Source organism: Eutrigla gurnardus (genome assembly GCF_963514095.1).
Source record: "Eutrigla gurnardus genome assembly, chromosome: 4".
Taxonomy (NCBI): Eukaryota; Metazoa; Chordata; class Actinopteri; order Perciformes; family Triglidae; genus Eutrigla; species Eutrigla gurnardus.
The window spans coordinates 19,133,050-19,151,341 of record NC_139918.1 but is presented as its reverse complement, the minus strand read 5'-3'; the positions used below and the strand labels follow the sequence as shown (position 1 = coordinate 19,151,341).

Genomic DNA, 18,292 nt, shown 5'->3' with positions numbered 1-18,292 from the left:
TAAAACGCCGGTATTTGTTGCACAGCAACTTCGCTTGCGATTGAAGAGCCATGTAAATATGCAAGACGAGCAAAAGTTCGCCTTTCATTGGTGTTTGTATGCGCTAGAGCTAATCGGATTTCCGCAGTCACATGGGCAGCGCCGCTCTCGTCCGGGCGTGTGACGTCTCTCTCGTTACGCAAAGCCGGGATTCTTTTAAACGGAGACACCGTTAAGTTCTATATAAACGGTGCAGTTCGTGCCATTTTTTGTCTCGCCTTTCCACCATGGCAGAATCGTCTGTGTAAAAAAGCCCTATTGTTTTAACCCCCCCTCCGTGACTGCAGTCTGACCTTTGACCTTACTGTGTTTGGTGTTTCGTAATGGCGACCTCTGATCACAGCAGTCCGGGAAATCATTTTGAAATCTCCTCTAAACAAACGAGTCCCTGTTGCAGGTCCTAATCTGTAAACAGACGTGAAAGAATGTTGCACATAAAATGAACAATTTAGAGTTGAAACCAAGACCTTGAGGCACCAAATGTACAGTTTCATCTTTGACCAGAAGTGTCCCGATGATTATTTGTAATCAGATTAATTTGTCACTATCATAAATCATCATGTCTACTAATTACTAAAATGCATATTAATGAGGGACTGTCTTATAACACCTACATTTTGTGTTCAGTCCTGACTTACTATCACACCATTATTAGAAAACTACTCATAATTTGGAATTAATCATATTATGAGACATTTAAAAAAAAGGTAGGGGCAAGCTGGCTTCAGAGCAACAGCGTGACGGGAGTCACAGCAACAGAGTGTTTACTCCACATTTCTTAACTTTCTGGGGAAATGCCCTCAACAATTATTAACTGCTTCTGATGTGAACTGGGCTCTTCACTCTGCTTGGTGGTGCAGTATATTGAATTCTGAACAAAATGTGCGTGAGACATCTTGGGTTTGTATTCCTGGTTTGGTTTCCAGGAACGCTGCAGGGTAAGAATGTTAAATGGTCTCGTCTATAATTGTATTTATTTGTTCTTTTTAAGCGTTTATTCGCTCTTACTCGTGTTGCAGCACAGAGTGCAGCCCTGCCTTGTCGTGCTCCCAGACTGAAAGGTGGTTATTTGGTCCCTCAACATGAAGAGTATTCTCATGGAGCAGAGCTCTCTTATGCCTGTGATGAAGGACTTAAACCAGCAGTGGAGGGTTGGTGGGCAAGAAGCACCTGTATAAATGGAACGTGGTCTCATGAACCACAATGTATAGGTGAGTATATGTTTCATAAATATCTCTGCTGGGTTGTCTGATTGAGATGCTGAAAGCCTGCAGAAGCATAAAATGTACGTCACCTTTCATGTTTTATATGTTTTCTTTATTCATCAGCCCTGGGGAGACTTATTATTTATACCATTGATACAATGTGGACATGCTGCGCAAGCATTAGGTTCTCCATCTGCTGTATGAGACTGTAGAGTAAAACCTTATGGCATTACCTTTCTAATTGACTCTTCAGTGTTCATATTTGCAGTATATCTGAAAATGAAACTCAAGGCGGTGGAGCATTCTCTTTAACAGCAATTTGTTGATGTAATAAATCCTTAGAGGTCATGTTCATGCAAATAATAGTTATCTAAAACAATAAAAAGATGTTAAAGACTGTCCCATGGTTAAAAAAAGTGCCTTTCCCCCCTCAGATGAAACAGCCTGCTTTCCACCAGATATACCCAATGCTAAATACACAGAAACCCAAAGTGGATGGTATAGGGGCGGACAAACAATCAGGATAACATGTGACGAAGGATATGAAAACAAAGCCTGGGACGCCACAGCCCAATGTATTAATGGAAATTGGTCATCTGTTCCCGTCTGTGAGAGTAAGTGTCCAAAAAGCAAACAGTCAGTTCTTACATTTGAATTCCCACCAGCTGCATCAAGTCACCAGTCATCTTCTTTTGGTGACAATTGTGCTCATTTCCACAGAGAGCGTCGAGGCATGTGGGGAGCCTTCTCATATCCCCCACGCCATCATCATTCATCAGGGATACCAGGAGGTCTTTGCTGCAGATTCAAAACTGCTGTATGAATGTGAAGATGGATATACTGTGGATGAAGGCACAGAGAAATTAATAATTTGCATAGCTGGAACCTGGACTGAAGCCCCTGTGTGCAGTAAGTGGACATTTTGCTGAGATATGAGGATTAATTTATTGAATGCAAATGAGATAATTGACCAACATAACAGTTGACCAGTTTTCTAAACTCGTGGCTCATTCATTATTCTTTAGTCCTTCACTTTTGTAAAAGTGAATCATACATTACATCTAGCCACTGTGTCTAGCCACTTTAAATAATAAAAACTATATATATATATATATATATATATATATATATATATTCATATCCTGTATTTATGCAGGGAGATCTTATGATTTATGCTCATCTTATTTGAGATCATTTCATTGTTATTCACAGAGAAAAGATGTATTTTATCTGTGAAGGAATAAAAAACGTTGTTTCTTAAATGTGGAGCGACACCAGTACGGTTTGCTGAGTTTTAACCAGATTTTCTTGGATTCTTCTCTCCAGAATTAGGAGGCAACGTTCACGGTCACATAAAGGAAATACTGTATGATCACTAAACTTGTAAAACAAGGACAATTAAGAATAAAGGCCAATAAATTAGAGAATTTGTGGTATGTCCGGTTTGCATATCTTTCTCCTGTTGGTATGAAAACCATATTTTTCCACTTAGACAGAGGAACTAAACCGGGTGCTGGACAGGGGGGATCCACAGTGGGAGGAACGGGAGGGGGGGACACCACATCAACTGGCAGTGGGACACAACCTGCAGGTGGAGGTAAGTTATTAACCCTCATCACTGGTAAAAAAAAAGTTAAGACATTACTGCCAATCGGAAAAGAAAAAAATACCAGAGAACGTCTCAAAGTGATACTAACTGGTGTGTCTCACCTTTTTGTGTGCTCTGTATTTCACAGGTTCCTCCACAGCTGGCTCAAACAAGGGCGACGGTACACCCCAAATCACAGAAGGTCAATTATTCAGATTCATTGTTCTTCTTACATCAGACTTGGTTTATGTATTTATCGGTTACAAGTGCAGGTTAGATGGCAAGGTTTTAGGTTAACAAAAATAATACATATAATACATTTTAATCATTCATTCAAATAATAATTATATTTAAAAAAAAACACTGTTTCATTGAGAGACTATTGCAATGTTAAATAACTTTTCTTTTTCTTTCAGTGGAGCGCTGTGGAACATCCCCAATCATTCCAAACGGTGACATTGTGGAACAGGGTCCCATGTTTTTGAAATACCAGTGCAACGGCTTTTACAAAACAATCGGTTCAGACACTGTGACGTGTCTCAACAATGGCAGCTGGTCACAACTACCCATCTGCAAAGGTACCAATGAATCATTCCCAACATTTTTCATTCCCAAAGTCTTTCAACGATATTACCCAAATATTTAAACACTCTTTTCTGTTCATTTTGTGCAGCGACATTCTGTACCCTGACTCCTGCTGAACACGGACGGGTCAATATGAAACTATCTGTAGTTCAATATGTAAAGGAAGGAGAGACGTACTTTCCGTGTATTTGGCCTCATTACAGCAGCTTCATGAAATGCATGAACGGAATACTTTCTTATACCCGGTGTAAGTAAACAAGTAGGCTCTCATTTTAATTTGTCACAATGCTTATAGTTTTTAGCATTTTTGTTCAGGTAGATAACGATCACTTAGAAATGTAAAGGGACATATAGCTTGGCATTTGTTTTCATATTGTCAATAAATCCCATGAAGGGAGCTAAAATTAATCAATTTAATCCTACTAATAAGTATTTGCCTGTGTAGTTAAAATTGTATTCCTTTGTGTGATTGAGCTCCATTGGTGTATACTAGAAACATGTAACTGAACTGTTGCCCTGTTCCTCTATTAGGATGAACATGGGCACTGTATTTCTTTTGAGCCAATCCAACCTACACCACGTAATGTAAGGGCTCACTAGCACACCTAATGAAGTTATTATAAGTCCTGTTTCCTGAAGGAGATGGTCTGAGATGACAGGCGAGTGAGAATGCAAGCTGTAAAGCTGGGAAATGGTTGCAACGAGGTTCATGTGGTGAAACTTCCATTGCAAACCCTGCAGCCAAGAAGCTTGCTTGCTTCAGCCCCCGCCGTGCCGTTTCAGCCAGGTCGAGTTGCCCCCAAAACCCCACAAAGCATGGCGCACGACTCGTAAAATACCCCAAAACACTAATCAAACTAGAATTATCCTGGAATTTTTCAACAGTAGAGAAAACGTATATAACACCGAACAGACTGTTTTCAGTAGCTGCAGCCATGCAGAACTTTAGACAATCAGACTTAAGTAACAAACGTTAAGCTAAACTGCTGTTCTGCTGTTCTTTTTTAGGTTGTTATGTCTCTGATCATCAACGGGTAAGGGTTATTCTTGGATCTATTTTCCCAAAGATTCATTTGGAATCATTCGGTTATTTTGTGTGTTTAATGTTTATTTTAACTTCATTTCAGTTTTGTATGAATGTATTAACTGTTAACCGTGTTGCTTGTTGGTGTAACCAGGGAGTGTGCGAGTTTCTGCAGGGCTGAAGAATCACTGCTGGCCCGACAACAAAAGCCTGACATCTCCACCAGAAAACGACTGCACCGGAAAAAAAACATGTTGTTAGTCATATCTGTATTACATATTTAGTTTTAAACCTAAACGCTTTATAAGTTGGTGATTGGAACTGTTAATGCACCAATGACTCGATCTTTACTCTGAATAAAAACGTCTGTATGGCCTACAGTAGTCTGAATAAAAATGTCACCATAAAAATCCACACAGAGATCTTTGTATTCTTTTTGTGGATAACAGCCATGCCACTAAATATGGATCATATGGATTGTTTCTCCTAATGAATGCTGCCGTTAGATCTGTGGCTGTTGAACAAACACTGATGTGGAAGCACAATTTATGATGGTTCATTGCAGAATCATAAGTTCCTAAGTATCATATATATATATATATATATATATAAATTATATACGTGAATGTGTGCACCAGATTTCACAGCAAACGTGCCTCTCATTGCAGGACTTTATGCCACCCTGTCAAAGTGAAACAAATGTAATGATTTATTATATTCATCATACTGTAGTGTGACAACGACTTAGTGTAGTCAACTTAAAATGAGACATAAATCCTCCTTTGCATCTGATACGGTTCCTACAAAAAGTTCCTTCTCAAGGAGTTATCCAGTTTTTATGGATATTATGGAAATACATTGTGTGAGGTTGCAGCTGTAGACTTATGATAAAATGACGGATTTGAACGACACAATGAAAATGTTCTTGTTATCTCAAGATGATCTCAAGATGTTTTGTCAAAAACAATAAGATGTTTTTTATTTATTTCAATGAATAATCAAATAGATTTTTATAGAAAGAGTTGTGTAGATCTTCTTAATGCCATTCTGTTGCTGAGGTTTAATCCTAAATGGACTTCCTGTCAGGAAATACAAAAGGGCCCGTTTAGAATATTGCTGATGAGTGTGAAATGTCTGTAACAAGTGATCTGAGGTTATCTGGTTCTACTCACACTTTAGTTATTTCCAAACAAATTAACTCATGATTAATTCATTCAATAAATATATAATGTAACATAATTAATTTAAAGGTATACTATTCCCGAGTTTTCTTTATAAAACAAATCTAGAATAAATCTAAAATAATAATAATAATCATCATCGTTTACAATACCAGGGCACTGAATCTAAAGCGGCTAAATGGAATTTAGCCATTATTATTTACACCTGACTTGTGCTTTTCCTATTGACATGTCGAAATAACGAGATGCAGTACACATGAGGATCCAGCAGGTGGCTATCAGAGTTTGAGCTGGAACTCAATAATGCCGACCTCTGATCACAGCCTGGGTCATCAATCTGAAATGGGGCTTGTAAACAAGAATATAGATTTTTGTAAAAAGAAAAAAGAAAACTTTTGTTGTCTGAGAAATTTAAATTAATCATTTTGAGCAACAAAGTAGAAAATTAGCATCCCTCTTAGATTTGTTCATTCACTGCAGCGTGCAGTCAGTGTGTATAAAGAGGGGAATCGACACATACTATTGATTTTTTTCATTTGTGGGAAAATGTGACTTATCTGACAAGAACACACCAAGCCTGTTTGTAGATTTTGTGAGTGCAGCATTGTGACAGTAACTCACTGTTTACTGTTGGGGAAATGCCCTCAACAATTATTAACTGGTCCGGTTCTAAACTGAGCTCTTCACTTTGCTTCGTCCTACTGATTTTGATTCCTGACAAAATGTGCGTTAGAAGATACCTTGGCTTTGTTCTCCTGGTTTGCTTTCCAGGAGTGTTGCATGGTAAGAAGATAAGATTATGTCACTTGGAAACATCTTAATTTGTGAACTATATTCTTGTGAATGTGTTTGTTGTGTTGCAGCACAGAGTGCAGCCCTGCCTTGTCGTGCTCCCAGACTCAAAGGTGGTTATTTGGTGCCTCAACATGAAGATTATTCTCATGGAGCAGAGCTCTCTTATGCCTGTGATAAAGGACTTAAACCAGCAGTGGAGGGCTGGTGGGCAAGAAGCACCTGTATAAATGGAACGTGGTCTCATGAACCACAATGTATAGGTGAGTATATGTTTCATAAATATCTCTGCTGTGTTGTTGAGGCTTGAAAACTTTAAATATTAAATGTTTTTGTATGCTTCAAAGGAACAATGTCTTCAATTCTCAGCATGCATACAAGATATGATGAAAACCAGCAGATTCAATAAAAACACAATAATGACTGATTGGATATCATGAAAATAGTATTTCTATTGCTGCTCTTTTTGGATACATATTAACAAAGATTCCAGTATTTAAATGTAAAATAGAAACTGAAATAAGATGCCAGCACATACTATATTTTCTACAAATTTATGATGATTCAAGTGCATTCACTATAATTAGAATTGTGGTTTTGAAAAAAAAAAAAGTTGCAAATGAAAGGTGTTTTTCCACCTTTAACAAACGGTGTTAAATGTTCAAATATTATGAATATACCACCTACTTAATATATTCGGTTTAAGGAGTCTTGTTTAGGGATGTATCGGTATTTGAATCTCTAAGGTCCCGAGTAGGAAATTCAAATTAGTTGACTGTAGTTTTTTTTTTTTTCCTCAGACGAAAATGCCTGTGTGCCACCAACTATCCCCCATGCAATATACAGCGTGAACATGCATGGTTGGTATGAGGAAGGACAAGTAATCAGGATAAAATGTGATGAAGGATATGAAAACAAAGCCTGGGACGCCACAGCCGACTGTATTAATGGAACTTGGTCCTCTGTGCCGGTCTGTGAGAGTAAGTCAGTCAAATGTGTTGCTCCAATGAAAAAATAAATACAATAACAGGATCAAATGGTTAATCGTGAGGAAACCTTTTCTTGTTCCTTTCCATGATTTATTTTCTCATTCACAGAGAGCGTTGAGGCATGTGGTGAGCCTCCTCAAATCCCCCACGCCATCATCATTCATCGGGGATACCAGGAGATCTTTGCTGTAGATACAAAACTGCAGTATGTATGTGAAGATGGATATACTGTAGATGGAGCAGACACAGAGAAATCAATCATTTGCATAGCTGGAACCTGGACTGAAGCCCCGGCGTGCAGTAAGTGGGGTTACACAGTTTAGCCTTAATAGCCACCATTAATAAATGCTGATATGACAGTTAATTGAACTTTAGTTAAGTTATTTTAATCAATTTAATTTACCAAACAATGAAGTGATAATTCATAATATTTATTTGTTTTTAATGTTGCTACTCATTCAAACTAATTTTATTTTAGTATCAATTTCCATGTCTTCTTTGATTAGAAAGCAGGACTAGCTGCTCTATAAATACTGTGAACGTTACAAGGCGCTCATTATGAAATTATGAAAACTGTGCCTTTAAAATCTGTCAGGACTTCCATAAGGTTGTGATGTCACAACCATACAGGCCTAGTCTAACAGACGTTTGCATTCCCTTCGCCATAAAACATTTTGCAAAGACGGTTTTTAATCAAAATTTTGAAATCCAAACTTGCTTACAGTTTCCTTTATTGCCTTCTTTGGCACATTACTATGTTTCTTGTCAGATGGATGTATAAATAAGCAACTTTTTGTTCACCAAATTCACTTTTTAATATATAATAATATGTTTGTGTGGTTCTGCTGCCCCCAAGTGGTCAAAAATAACAGGACTGACTTTTGGTCAGAGCCCAAGGAAGGAGCTTTGTTCAAAGGTGCAATGCCCTCACCTAAGAAATAGCGTCCAGCACGTCGACTACTGGGTACATACAATCTAAATTCACAGTCCTTAAAAAATGTACCTGGGAGACGGATTCTAAAGTGACTCACAATTACTCCTGGAATTACAAGTGGTATTACAAGACCATGGTCACAGCAAGACCATGGTCACGGCAAGACCACGGGCAGGGCTTGCTGGTTAGCTGGTCAGTAGATGTTTCTCTGCAACACAATACACAGACACTGTGGCATCAAATTCTGGCCAAATCTTACACATTGGACCTTTAGAGAAAACTGCCTCCTTCTGTGGTCCATGAACGTGAATATATTGTATGTATATGTAATGATTTTTCTTTCTCAGGCAGAGGAACCAGACCAGACACTGGACACGGTGGTTCTGCGACAGGGGGAACTGGTGATAGTACATCAACTGGCAGTGGGACACAACCTGCAGGTGGAAGTAGTACAGTCTTGATCTGTATTAAATATGAAGTATATCCACTATAGAATATGTATATACTACTGTAGATAATAATAATAATAATACATTTTATTTGTATAGCGCTTTTGAAATTTCTCAAAGTGACTAAATAAAAACAACACCGTAAAAAATCACAGTAATAATCACAGGTAAGTATGTATAGGATGAACAAGAGAGGACCAAGCAAGGAACCCTGAGGGACGCCTTGGGAGAGGGGAGCAGGGGAGGAGGTGCAGAGCCAATGCCTTTTTATTTTTTCCTACTAGGTAACAAACCCAGTACAGGACAAGGTGGATCTGCAGGACACACTGCATCTGCAGGAAGTGGAAAGACGGAAGGTTGGTTTATAGACATGAATAAGGAAAATAATGTCTTAGATAGCAAAGAGAATTAAATTCCCTCTTGCGAGAGCAACCATGTCATCTTAAAATTTAAGAAAACATGATGGTAAAAATCTTTTAATCTTGTATTTTACAGGATCTTCTAGTGTTTCCAGACCGGATGAGAAAGAGACTGAACCTCAAATAACAAATGGTAATCCAGCAGATTAATTTCTGTTTTTGCGTAATGTAATTATATACAATATATACTGTTTTTCATACATTTCTGGCTAGCTACAAAGATGAATCTACAGGCTTCACATTCAACAATAACCATATTGATTGAATTGGCAAATAGGTTGACTTTGCCTGAAAAGATTATTTTTCTTTTTCAGTCAGAAACTGTGGACAACACCCCATAGTTCCCAATGGTGATGTTGTGAAAATGAATTCAATGTCTTTGAAGTACCAGTGCGCAACGTTTTACAAGCGTGTGGGTCCAGAGACAGTGATGTGTTACAACGATGGCACGTGGTCCAAAGTACCCACCTGCAGAGGTAAAAACCAGTCAGTTCCTCAGGTCCATCAGAGAGTTTGACTGGAAGACAAGTTAACATTTTGATTTGTTGTTTCTTTTGTGCAGTGGCCTTCTGTTCCTTGAACACTGATTACTATCCTGAGTTAATTCCTGCTGGACTTAAATATTACAAAGATGGTGAGAGGGTGACATTGGAATGTGTGGACCTGCCTCACTGGTGGACGACTCATTATTCAGTGGGTTGGTGCACTAACGGAAGACTGTCGCTTTCCAAATGTAAGTATATCTCTAGTATCACTTAGTATTCATGTGCAGATAAGCTAGTATCAGAAGTAGAGTAGAAGTACAGATACTTGTATTCAAAAAGATGAGTAAAATTAGAAGCACCGATTCAACCGCTTCACTCAAGCAAAAGTGCAAAAGTACAGGTGTTGAAAGTATGCATAAAGTAAAAAGTCTCCCTATGTAGAACATTTCTACTGGATGTTTTTTCATACAACCTTTAAGGTAATATTAGTTTTGCTTGCTTTAATTTGCACCAACAAAAGGGAAATAGAAGAAAGCTCATACAGTGTTTTGCCAAATATATTACATGTATTCACTATGTGCACCCACAACTCTTTTCAAACACGCAGACATTTAGTGACTCTGCTGTGCTTCTGGATTGTTTTCAGGTTGTGGCTGGTTTGAACGAAAGAGGGTGAGTGTTACTCCTGAGTCTCGCATGAAGCGTTATTACCGCTTATTATTTGCAATTATGATCCTGGAGTTATGTTTTACTTTATTTCGATTATATTTAATGATATATATATATATTTTTAAACCTCTCTTGTAACCAGGATACTTGCTAAGAGTGGAAGATACTACTGGATTTGCTCACCACTGACTGAAAACAGCCTGGAACTTTTCAGATAGATTATTATTCCAAAAATGGGTTTTTCCAAAAAACATTTCAGTCCTTTCATATTCATCTGTGAACACGTGTGTAATGTAGGAGTCTGTGTGCTCAAAGTCTCAAAATTAACTCAACAAATACAGTGTAATTTGATGGACTCAATAAAATCTTCAACAATTATCTTTCTAGACTGTGTTTTCTACATCATCTGTCACGGGTCTAATGAGTCACAAACATCGATATTTTCAAGTCAGATTTTATTGATCATGGCAAAACGTTGGATAAGAGCATTTCCATTGTTTCAGAATGTGGAGATTTAACAGTTTGAAATGTATTCGTCCAACATTTACTCGTGAAAAGATCTGTAATTGGCGCGTGATTGAAATCCACCAGCAACAGCTTCTATACCGTTACCTTTCTTTTATTTTGAAACATCTGTATTTAAAATGAGGTTCTTGCACACATGCATAAGTACACTGACCTGATCACTGTGCTTATATGTATGTATACGCTGCTTATACACAAATGGGCAAAAAATCCTTATGTATAACCTTGCATCACAAAATCACGCACCTAAAACTTTTGACTGACATGATGTAAGGCAAATACATCACATGTTAAGGCCACAGTTTTAAGTATACACAGCATTACAGCTCTGCCACTTTTTTTGTATAATTATTACCTATAATAATGTATATCATTTCCAGTGAAAATAGAACTGTTAATATTCTAATAGTATTTTTACTGGATACATTAATCCAATGGTTCATTCATTTATTAAATTTGTAACCAATTTTTTTTTTGACAGTCAATGGCTCCTTAAAAAACAAACAAATAGCTTAGATTATAAATAGCTTATAAAAATGCAATGAAAAACAAATAACAACGATCTTCTGTGCGACAAAATAAATGTAATGTCTGCTTTCGGAAAACAGAATTTCTAATTTCATACATTGAAGAAAAGGGGCGGACTTGATATTTGTAACGTTTACAAGTTTATGTTTTCACCTCATATTTATTGGAACAAAGAATCTTCCCACGCCTGTGTCTTTCAATTTAAGTTCAGTGCATGTTGATATTTGTCACTGTTTTACTTAAGTTACAAGATTAAAATGGTTTAAATCCACATTTTTTTTTTCATTCTGTACAAATACATTAAATTTGGTGACAAAAAGGTGTGCATTTCCTGAGATGAGTCTGAACATCCAAGAGGTCATCTCATGCTCCCCCTGCTGGTCTGTAATAGAATCACTTCAAACAGAGGACAATACTCACCTGCTGTATTTAAGTGAGAATACATTTTAGTGGTGAATACGCTCTTAGCGTCTGTGCCTTCCCAGTGTTTGGCTGAGGAACATCAGTGCGCGTGATCAGAGTTTGAGATGTTCTGCACAGAGGAAGCTGAATCCAGTCCCAGCAGTGTGCCCAGGTAGGACTGCTCTCGGGGGTCCAGTATCTGATCAGGCCTCACGGGGTGGACTATATTAGCAGGCTGGGGGGTGAGGGTGTACTTTTCTAAGAATGCCAGGTCCGTAGCTGCCTGGTAGCTGGAGTTCTGCTGCTGTCCTTGAGCCTGCATGCTCACAACGCTGTGAGTTTGGGAGGAGAGAGACGAGGCCCTGTGAGCGCTCAGATCCCCCTGCCCTCCTCCTGCCATCTGGACGGGAACTAAAGTGACCGGCACGCAGACGTTGGCAGGAGGGGGGCTGCCCTGGAGGGCTGACTTGGGTTCAGCATGGTATACCTTAGAGGGCTGCTCGAAAGGAATGGAGACTATTTTGTCCTCGCCGAGTGTGCCGAGGGGCTGCTCCGTGAACCGGGTGCTGTGCACGTGGTCAACGTGGTACTTGAGCTTGTCTTTTCGCTTGAAGGTGGCGCTGCAGTGGGGGCAGTTAAAAGGACGAGCATCTGAGTGAATCACCATGTGCTTCGTCAAGGTCTTCTTGATCCGAAAAGTCTGGTTGCACTCAGGACACCTGTGGGGTTTCTCACCTGTCGCACGAACACGAGAGAACATCAAACACTTCTGTTTAGACATGGGTCAAGCTTTGGATTTCTTCTTCCACGACAATGTGTAAGTGGCTGCAACAAGAGCAACTTTATATCTATGGAAGTTTGAGGGTTTAATTTTTGAGTTTGCTTTGATATCAAAATAACTAGCTTTGTAAATGTTTTTATTTAATCAAACCATTTGGCTGTACCTCTCCAACCCACTAGATGGTGCTCTGGTCAAGTGGATGATAATAGCTGCCATATATGGTCCAGGAAGGTACAGGTGCATGCATGCTCACATAATCATCAGGATGGTAACCTGCATGGTAGAATAAAACCTTACCTGAGTGGGTCCTGAAGTGCATTTCTAGACTGGACTTTCCTTTAAATTCTTTCTTGCAGACCTCACACTGATGTACAGTTGTTTTATACCTGGGAAACAAAACTCCTCGTTAACAAAGACGGAAATCAAGAACACCAGAGACAGCTAACATAAATATCACCCAAAAAACAGATTTAGTGTGAGTGGTTAAGCGTACTTCTGCCAAACTTTCTCTCCCAAATGAATGCTTTTGTAGTGGACTGTCAGGTGATCATGGCGCCTAAAGCACTTGCCACATTCTTCACATTGGTGTGCTTTCTCACCTGTAATAAACATAGGTTTGGTTACAGTAAATACTGACTGGAGACAGTGAAAGGTTAGCAGTAAATAAAATGTGTGAATGAGACGAAGCAGTGTCTCCTCTGTCCAAATTGCTTGTTTGCCTGATACCTTACCAGAGTGGATTTTCTGATGTTTGGTCAGGTGATCATGGCGTATGAACGTTTTCCCACATTCGTCACACTCGTAGCGCTTGTCGTCATGGTGGACTCTGAGGTGGAGTCTGTCCAAGAAAAAGTTTGCTCGTTAAAAGGCCACTCTTCAAAACGGAGAGCTTAAAACAGTCACATTCTTCTAATATACCCACCTGTAGGAGCTGCCATGACGGAAACTTTGGCCACAGATGCTACAGAGGTGAGGCTTCTCCCCACTGTGGATCCTCAAGTGCTCCCTTAAAGTTGTCCTATCAGAAGAAACAAATATGCATCTTAATAAGCCAGCACATGGTTCATGTGTGATGTTTTTTTTTGCATTTCAGCATGTCAAAATAGTTGTAGAAAAACTAATAATAGAGACGTACCGCTCCCTTACAGATTTCCCACAAACAAAGCAGGTCCACTTTCTTTTGCCTCCATGTGTGCACTCCATGTGTCTCTTCCTGTTGCCGGTGTCGTTAAACTGTCGGCCACAAATCTCACAAGGAAACGGACCTGAAGGTGAGAAACAATAGAAAACTCTTTCATCTAAAGCATCGATTGCCACAGTAACACGATTCATTCTATTCTCGTGTTACAAAAATAGTACTTTCTTTTTTAATGTTCAGTTTTACCATATTTATTTTCACTGTGTATTTCTCACCTAAGTGGTATTTTTCTTGGTGCTTCAGCCTGGCAAACCTAGACTTGAAGTATTCGTCACAGAAGGTGCATTTGAAAGGCCGGTCCTGGGTGTGCAGGATCATGTGCTCCTGCAGATGAGGCCTGCGGGTGAAGGTCTTCAGGCAAATCTAGTTCAAAAGGTTACAGACTGTTAAAATCAAAATTAACTCTTTACTTTGAATGTAACATTTTTTTTTTTTTTGCAAAAATGAATGTATCTACCATCATGCATCATCTACTTAGCATCAACTTGCATAATCAGGCAATAATGAGTGAAACCGATCCTTACAGCACATTTCCAGCCTTCACTCTTCCTTTTCCTCTTAGTAAGAAACTCTTGGACGTGGTCAGGATGAAACCTGGTAAGATGGAGAAGATACACGATGTCATCACATCATATTATATAACTGCAGAAAACACAGCATGGAGATTTAGTGGAGAGTTGACTCCATGAGAATTGAAGTTGTTGGGTTGTTGTTTTTTTTAAACTTACTTAGAATTTCCAATGCAAATTCCAATTAGGACTCTAATTGAACATTTTCCAAATTTAACCAGACTATAAAGTGCACTGCAAATACTACACCCAATAATACAAACATTGCACTGTCAGCTGTGACGAGAATTAAATATCTCAACAGACAGTCATGCAATATGGTAAAGGCAATAATTTCCCCCCAGGATAAACCGTCATATCTTCTTGTAATAAATGCATATTTCATTATGTCGTCTGGCATGTAGATGGTCCTTGAACACTGAACAGACTGGATGTTGTGATGCTGCAGTGTCTCACCTCCTGACATGCTTGGCCAGTGTTTTCTTGCTGGCGTGGAGCTTGTTACAGAAGGGGCATTTGTGTTCCTTCTTCTGGAAGGGAGCGTCGCTGGCATGCTTCTTCTTGTGTACCGTCATGTTAGACTTGGTGGAGTAGCGCTGGAGACAGATGTCGCACTGAAACGGTTTTTCTCCTGTGTGCACTCTGGTGTGGCTCTCGTACTTCCCTATAAAATGCAGGAAAGGGTGGATTAGATGATATATTGAACAAACACAGCCACTAAGAGATAACATTGATAATTACACTAATCATCTAGACTTTACTCCATGGTTCCCACCTGCACGGTCAAAGGTCTTGTCACATTTGGGGCACTTGAGAATCTTCTTGCTGGAGGTTTGGATGATAACTGGAGCCAGACCCTCAGGGTACACTGGACTCTGGGTAGAGCTTCCTGCTGCTGGCACACGCACTTCCACCTCTCCACCAGCCTGCTGCCCTGCCCCTTCTACATCTAAACCTTGCTGACCGGTGCTCTTGTCGGCTTCGCAAACCTCAGCAACTTTCCCCAGGGCAACCACGTCCTCATTCATGTCTCCTTCCTCCTCCTCCTCGTCCACTGCATCTTCCCCCAGAGCTGGTTTAGATGCGTCATTTGCATCTAGTTTAGGCTCTTGGTTTTCCACGACCACGTTTCTTGCTTCGTCCATTCTTTCTTCATCTTGATCTCTTGGCGATACAGTCCTTTGTTTTTCCTCGGGAGTGTTGATGGTGTACTCCGCATTGTCTCTCTGGTACTTGGTGGGTGTTCTCCTCCTGCGAGCTGATCTCCGCGTCGTGGCGGTCCCCTGAGCTGCTGTCGTCTCTTTCTCCGTTGAGGTTTCCTGCTTTGCATCAATGTGACTCTCGGCCAAGTGGTCCCGCAGGGAGTTCTCAGGACTAAACTGGCGACTGCACACGTCGTACTGAACGTAACGTGTGCTCTGGATGTCTGCATCACCTGCTGGTGAGTCACTGGAGGTCATTTCCAGCTCAGGAGACCCTCTTATCTCATCCTGTGGCTGGTTGTTGTCCCCTTCTTCACACAGCAGCTTTAGCACATCCATCATGTCCAGGAATCGGGCCGCTGCAGTTAGAGCTGGGACGTCCGTCTCCGTGACAACGCACTCAGAGGTGTACAAAAAGCCCAGAAGGTGCTGAAACACAGAGTCCTCGACGTGGTCCAGAGTCACACGCGCCGTAGCTGGGTTCTTGGACAGCTCCGCGTGGAAGTAGCTGCTCCCGTGGGCCAACACCACTTTGTGGGCCCTGTAGAGCTTCCCACCCACGGACACCGACACGTCGCAGAACCGCTGTCGGGTCCGGTCCTCATTCAAGAACTTGAGGAGGTTGTGACTGTGCTGCGACATGGCCAGGTTCCTGGTGTGCGAGGTTGACTCTGGGACAGTTCCAGTGTTTGGATGGGCGCTGGAGCCAAGCACATCGCCCGGCTCTGTAGCAGCACATTCACTGCTGGCACCGACCTGCCTGCTGCGTTTGGGACGCGGCGGATTACAAGGCTTCTTCTTCATTGGTGGGTTTGTTGAGCGACCATGAATCACTCCTGAAAACCAGAGGAATACAAACAGAGCCGAGATTAAACACCTATTTGTACTAACTCTCATTAATGACTGGGTTTACCATAGTGACATACTGGACAAATGATGTAGCGTGTAAATGTGGCCGACTTTAACAACACAACAATAGCATTGACAGCATGGCGCTGACACGAGTGGGGCACTAGTGAGAAGTTAATTATTTTTAATTGCGCAAAAAGAAGCACGATAGCGAATTATTGCGAACGTTTGAGGGATATTTCTCCCATGTATTCAACGAAAGGCAGAAGAACAGCTAACTTTTATCAACACTGTAGTCAAAGGGCGACACAGGCCCGACGGAGACGTGCGACTAAGCTAGTAACCTTACTGACATCCTCAATTATTAACGGTCAAACGGTTGCATCGGTCTCTCCACCTCAAGGACCCCTTACGTGTTACCAGTGTGACGGACGGGCCCCCCTCCGAGGAGAGTGTTGACAAACGACCCTTACTGCTACCCCGGAAATGGACGGCTAACGTTACATCCGTGCGTTTAAAAACGAACCATAAAAAACGACTTACCTTAGGGATACGAGACGTGTTTACAAGCGACAATACTGACAGGTAACGTTGAAAACAAACGGATGAATAATCATTCCCTGAGTACCGTAACGCCCCACATTCCCATCCTCGGGAAATATTGGACAACGCAACAAACCGTTCGCCCATTGGCTGCTTCTGTTTTTCTCTAAAGGGCTCGTTTGCGGCCGTAAACGAACGTAAACATTAACGCGACGGCGAGAGGGAAACTAACTCGGACATATACACACATGCAAGTGTTGATTGGTTTTGTATGTAGCCCAAACAAGAATTAAAAGAAGATGAGGCGTCGTCTGAGCACCATCACAAAGGTTCACGAGAAGGTTCATGAGACGAGGGGATCATGGGTAATGTAGTCTGAAAGGTAATAACGTTCTTTCTGAGCTTTTGCCAACCCGTTTTGGAGCTCAGTCTTTTACAGTGGTGGAACCCGAAGCAAATACCATTACATACACCAAGGCCATCATATTAGTATCTTAAATGATTGTCCTTTTATTCCACAAAAGGAAAATGGCGTAGGCTACTTTTTAGTACACTAACATGTGTACTTAGTTTGAAAAATTGGTTATGTTTTAATTCGGTGGCTTGGTTAGCAAGTGCAAGGTCAATATGTCGAGCTAGCACATGGAGTTCTGTCATGGCTGCCAGAGCTGGATCCCCTAAGCAACCATATCACAGACCACATAGTCCTTTCTCTCTGAAATATTGAGAGAAATATTAAAAGTGTTGCAACCGTCCACGGTCTCCCTGAAATTAAATTATATTAAATGATGTTCAGTTATGTTAAATGATTTCCATACTGCCGTTACAACAAATAACACACATGCTTAAATGTAAACATATCACTAATGATAATTTGGAGGTGTCATATATATTATATAATTATATAAACACAGACTAAGCCCATTTTGGCTGCATAGTGAGTATTTTAACTACTTCCTGTTGATTGTAATTACCTACATTTCGATGTTCATTGCAGGAGTTTTACTTGTAAATTAGTATTTTAAATCCCAGTATTACCTTTTTTTTTAGTAAAATATTTGATACTTATTCAAACCCTGGTCATAACTCATGGTTTATGATTCTATTTATCGAACCCGAGTCAGAGCAAAACAAGCAACACTAAAATTATCAGTTAGTGTAACGAATGAGCCCACACAATGCTCTTAGGGCTCTTCGGATAAATCACTGGTGGAGACGTCAGTGGAGTTTTAATGACAGATAGTTCCCAGATTAGAACCACCAGCTTCTTTGAAAGACCGGGCTTCGGTCCAGCCAACTGCTGCAGCCAAATAACAGAGGACACAGCCTGTAGTGC

At 40.4% G+C, this 18,292-nt stretch overlaps 3 protein-coding genes across 5 annotated transcripts; 2 read left to right on the top strand and 1 right to left on the bottom strand.

Annotated features, from left to right (window-relative positions):
* Positions 1 to 814: 814 nt before the first annotated feature.
* On the top strand, positions 815 to 4,855 carry LOC311012720 (complement factor H-related protein 1-like). 2 transcript variants are annotated; one of them, XM_084008334.1, is made up of 10 exons: positions 818 to 977; positions 1,059 to 1,250; positions 1,679 to 1,858; positions 1,965 to 2,153; positions 2,737 to 2,841; positions 2,981 to 3,034; positions 3,249 to 3,410; positions 3,506 to 3,664; positions 4,426 to 4,451; positions 4,596 to 4,855. In XM_084008334.1, exons 1-10 carry the CDS (start codon positions 920 to 922, stop codon positions 4,620 to 4,622), a joined length of 1,152 nt encoding a protein of 383 aa, XP_083864460.1. In that variant the 5' UTR covers positions 818 to 919; the 3' UTR covers positions 4,623 to 4,855. The 2 variants fall into 2 exon arrangements, with proteins under 2 accessions (XP_083864461.1, XP_083864460.1); XM_084008335.1 differs by lacking the exon at positions 2,737 to 2,841 and having other exon boundaries at positions 815 to 977.
* A 1,403-nt stretch (positions 4,856 to 6,258) lies between these two features.
* Positions 6,259 to 10,693, top strand: LOC311012716 (complement factor H-related protein 1-like). Its single transcript, XM_084008331.1, has 11 exons — positions 6,259 to 6,405; positions 6,498 to 6,677; positions 7,215 to 7,394; positions 7,512 to 7,703; positions 8,685 to 8,777; positions 9,071 to 9,142; positions 9,282 to 9,338; positions 9,520 to 9,681; positions 9,768 to 9,938; positions 10,337 to 10,362; positions 10,502 to 10,693. The coding sequence occupies exons 1-11, from the start codon at positions 6,261 to 6,263 to the stop codon at positions 10,511 to 10,513; spliced, it is 1,290 nt and encodes a 429-aa protein (XP_083864457.1). The 5' UTR covers positions 6,259 to 6,260; the 3' UTR covers positions 10,514 to 10,693.
* A 106-nt stretch (positions 10,694 to 10,799) lies between these two features.
* On the bottom strand, positions 10,800 to 17,152 carry zbtb41 (zinc finger and BTB domain containing 41). Of its 2 annotated transcripts, XM_084008320.1 has the most exons (11): positions 16,957 to 17,099; positions 15,138 to 16,400; positions 14,819 to 15,026; positions 14,318 to 14,387; positions 14,009 to 14,156; positions 13,731 to 13,860; positions 13,518 to 13,613; positions 13,327 to 13,433; positions 13,089 to 13,194; positions 12,893 to 12,981; positions 10,800 to 12,549 (listed from the first exon to the last, which is right to left on the bottom strand). In XM_084008320.1, the coding sequence occupies exons 2-11, from the start codon at positions 16,366 to 16,368 to the stop codon at positions 11,915 to 11,917; spliced, it is 2,820 nt and encodes a 939-aa protein (XP_083864446.1). In that variant the 5' UTR covers positions 16,369 to 16,400; positions 16,957 to 17,099; the 3' UTR covers positions 10,800 to 11,914. The 2 variants fall into 2 exon arrangements, with proteins under 2 accessions (XP_083864446.1, XP_083864445.1); XM_084008319.1 differs by having other exon boundaries at positions 13,089 to 13,433; positions 16,957 to 17,152.
* Positions 17,153 to 18,292: the final 1,140 nt, after the last annotated feature.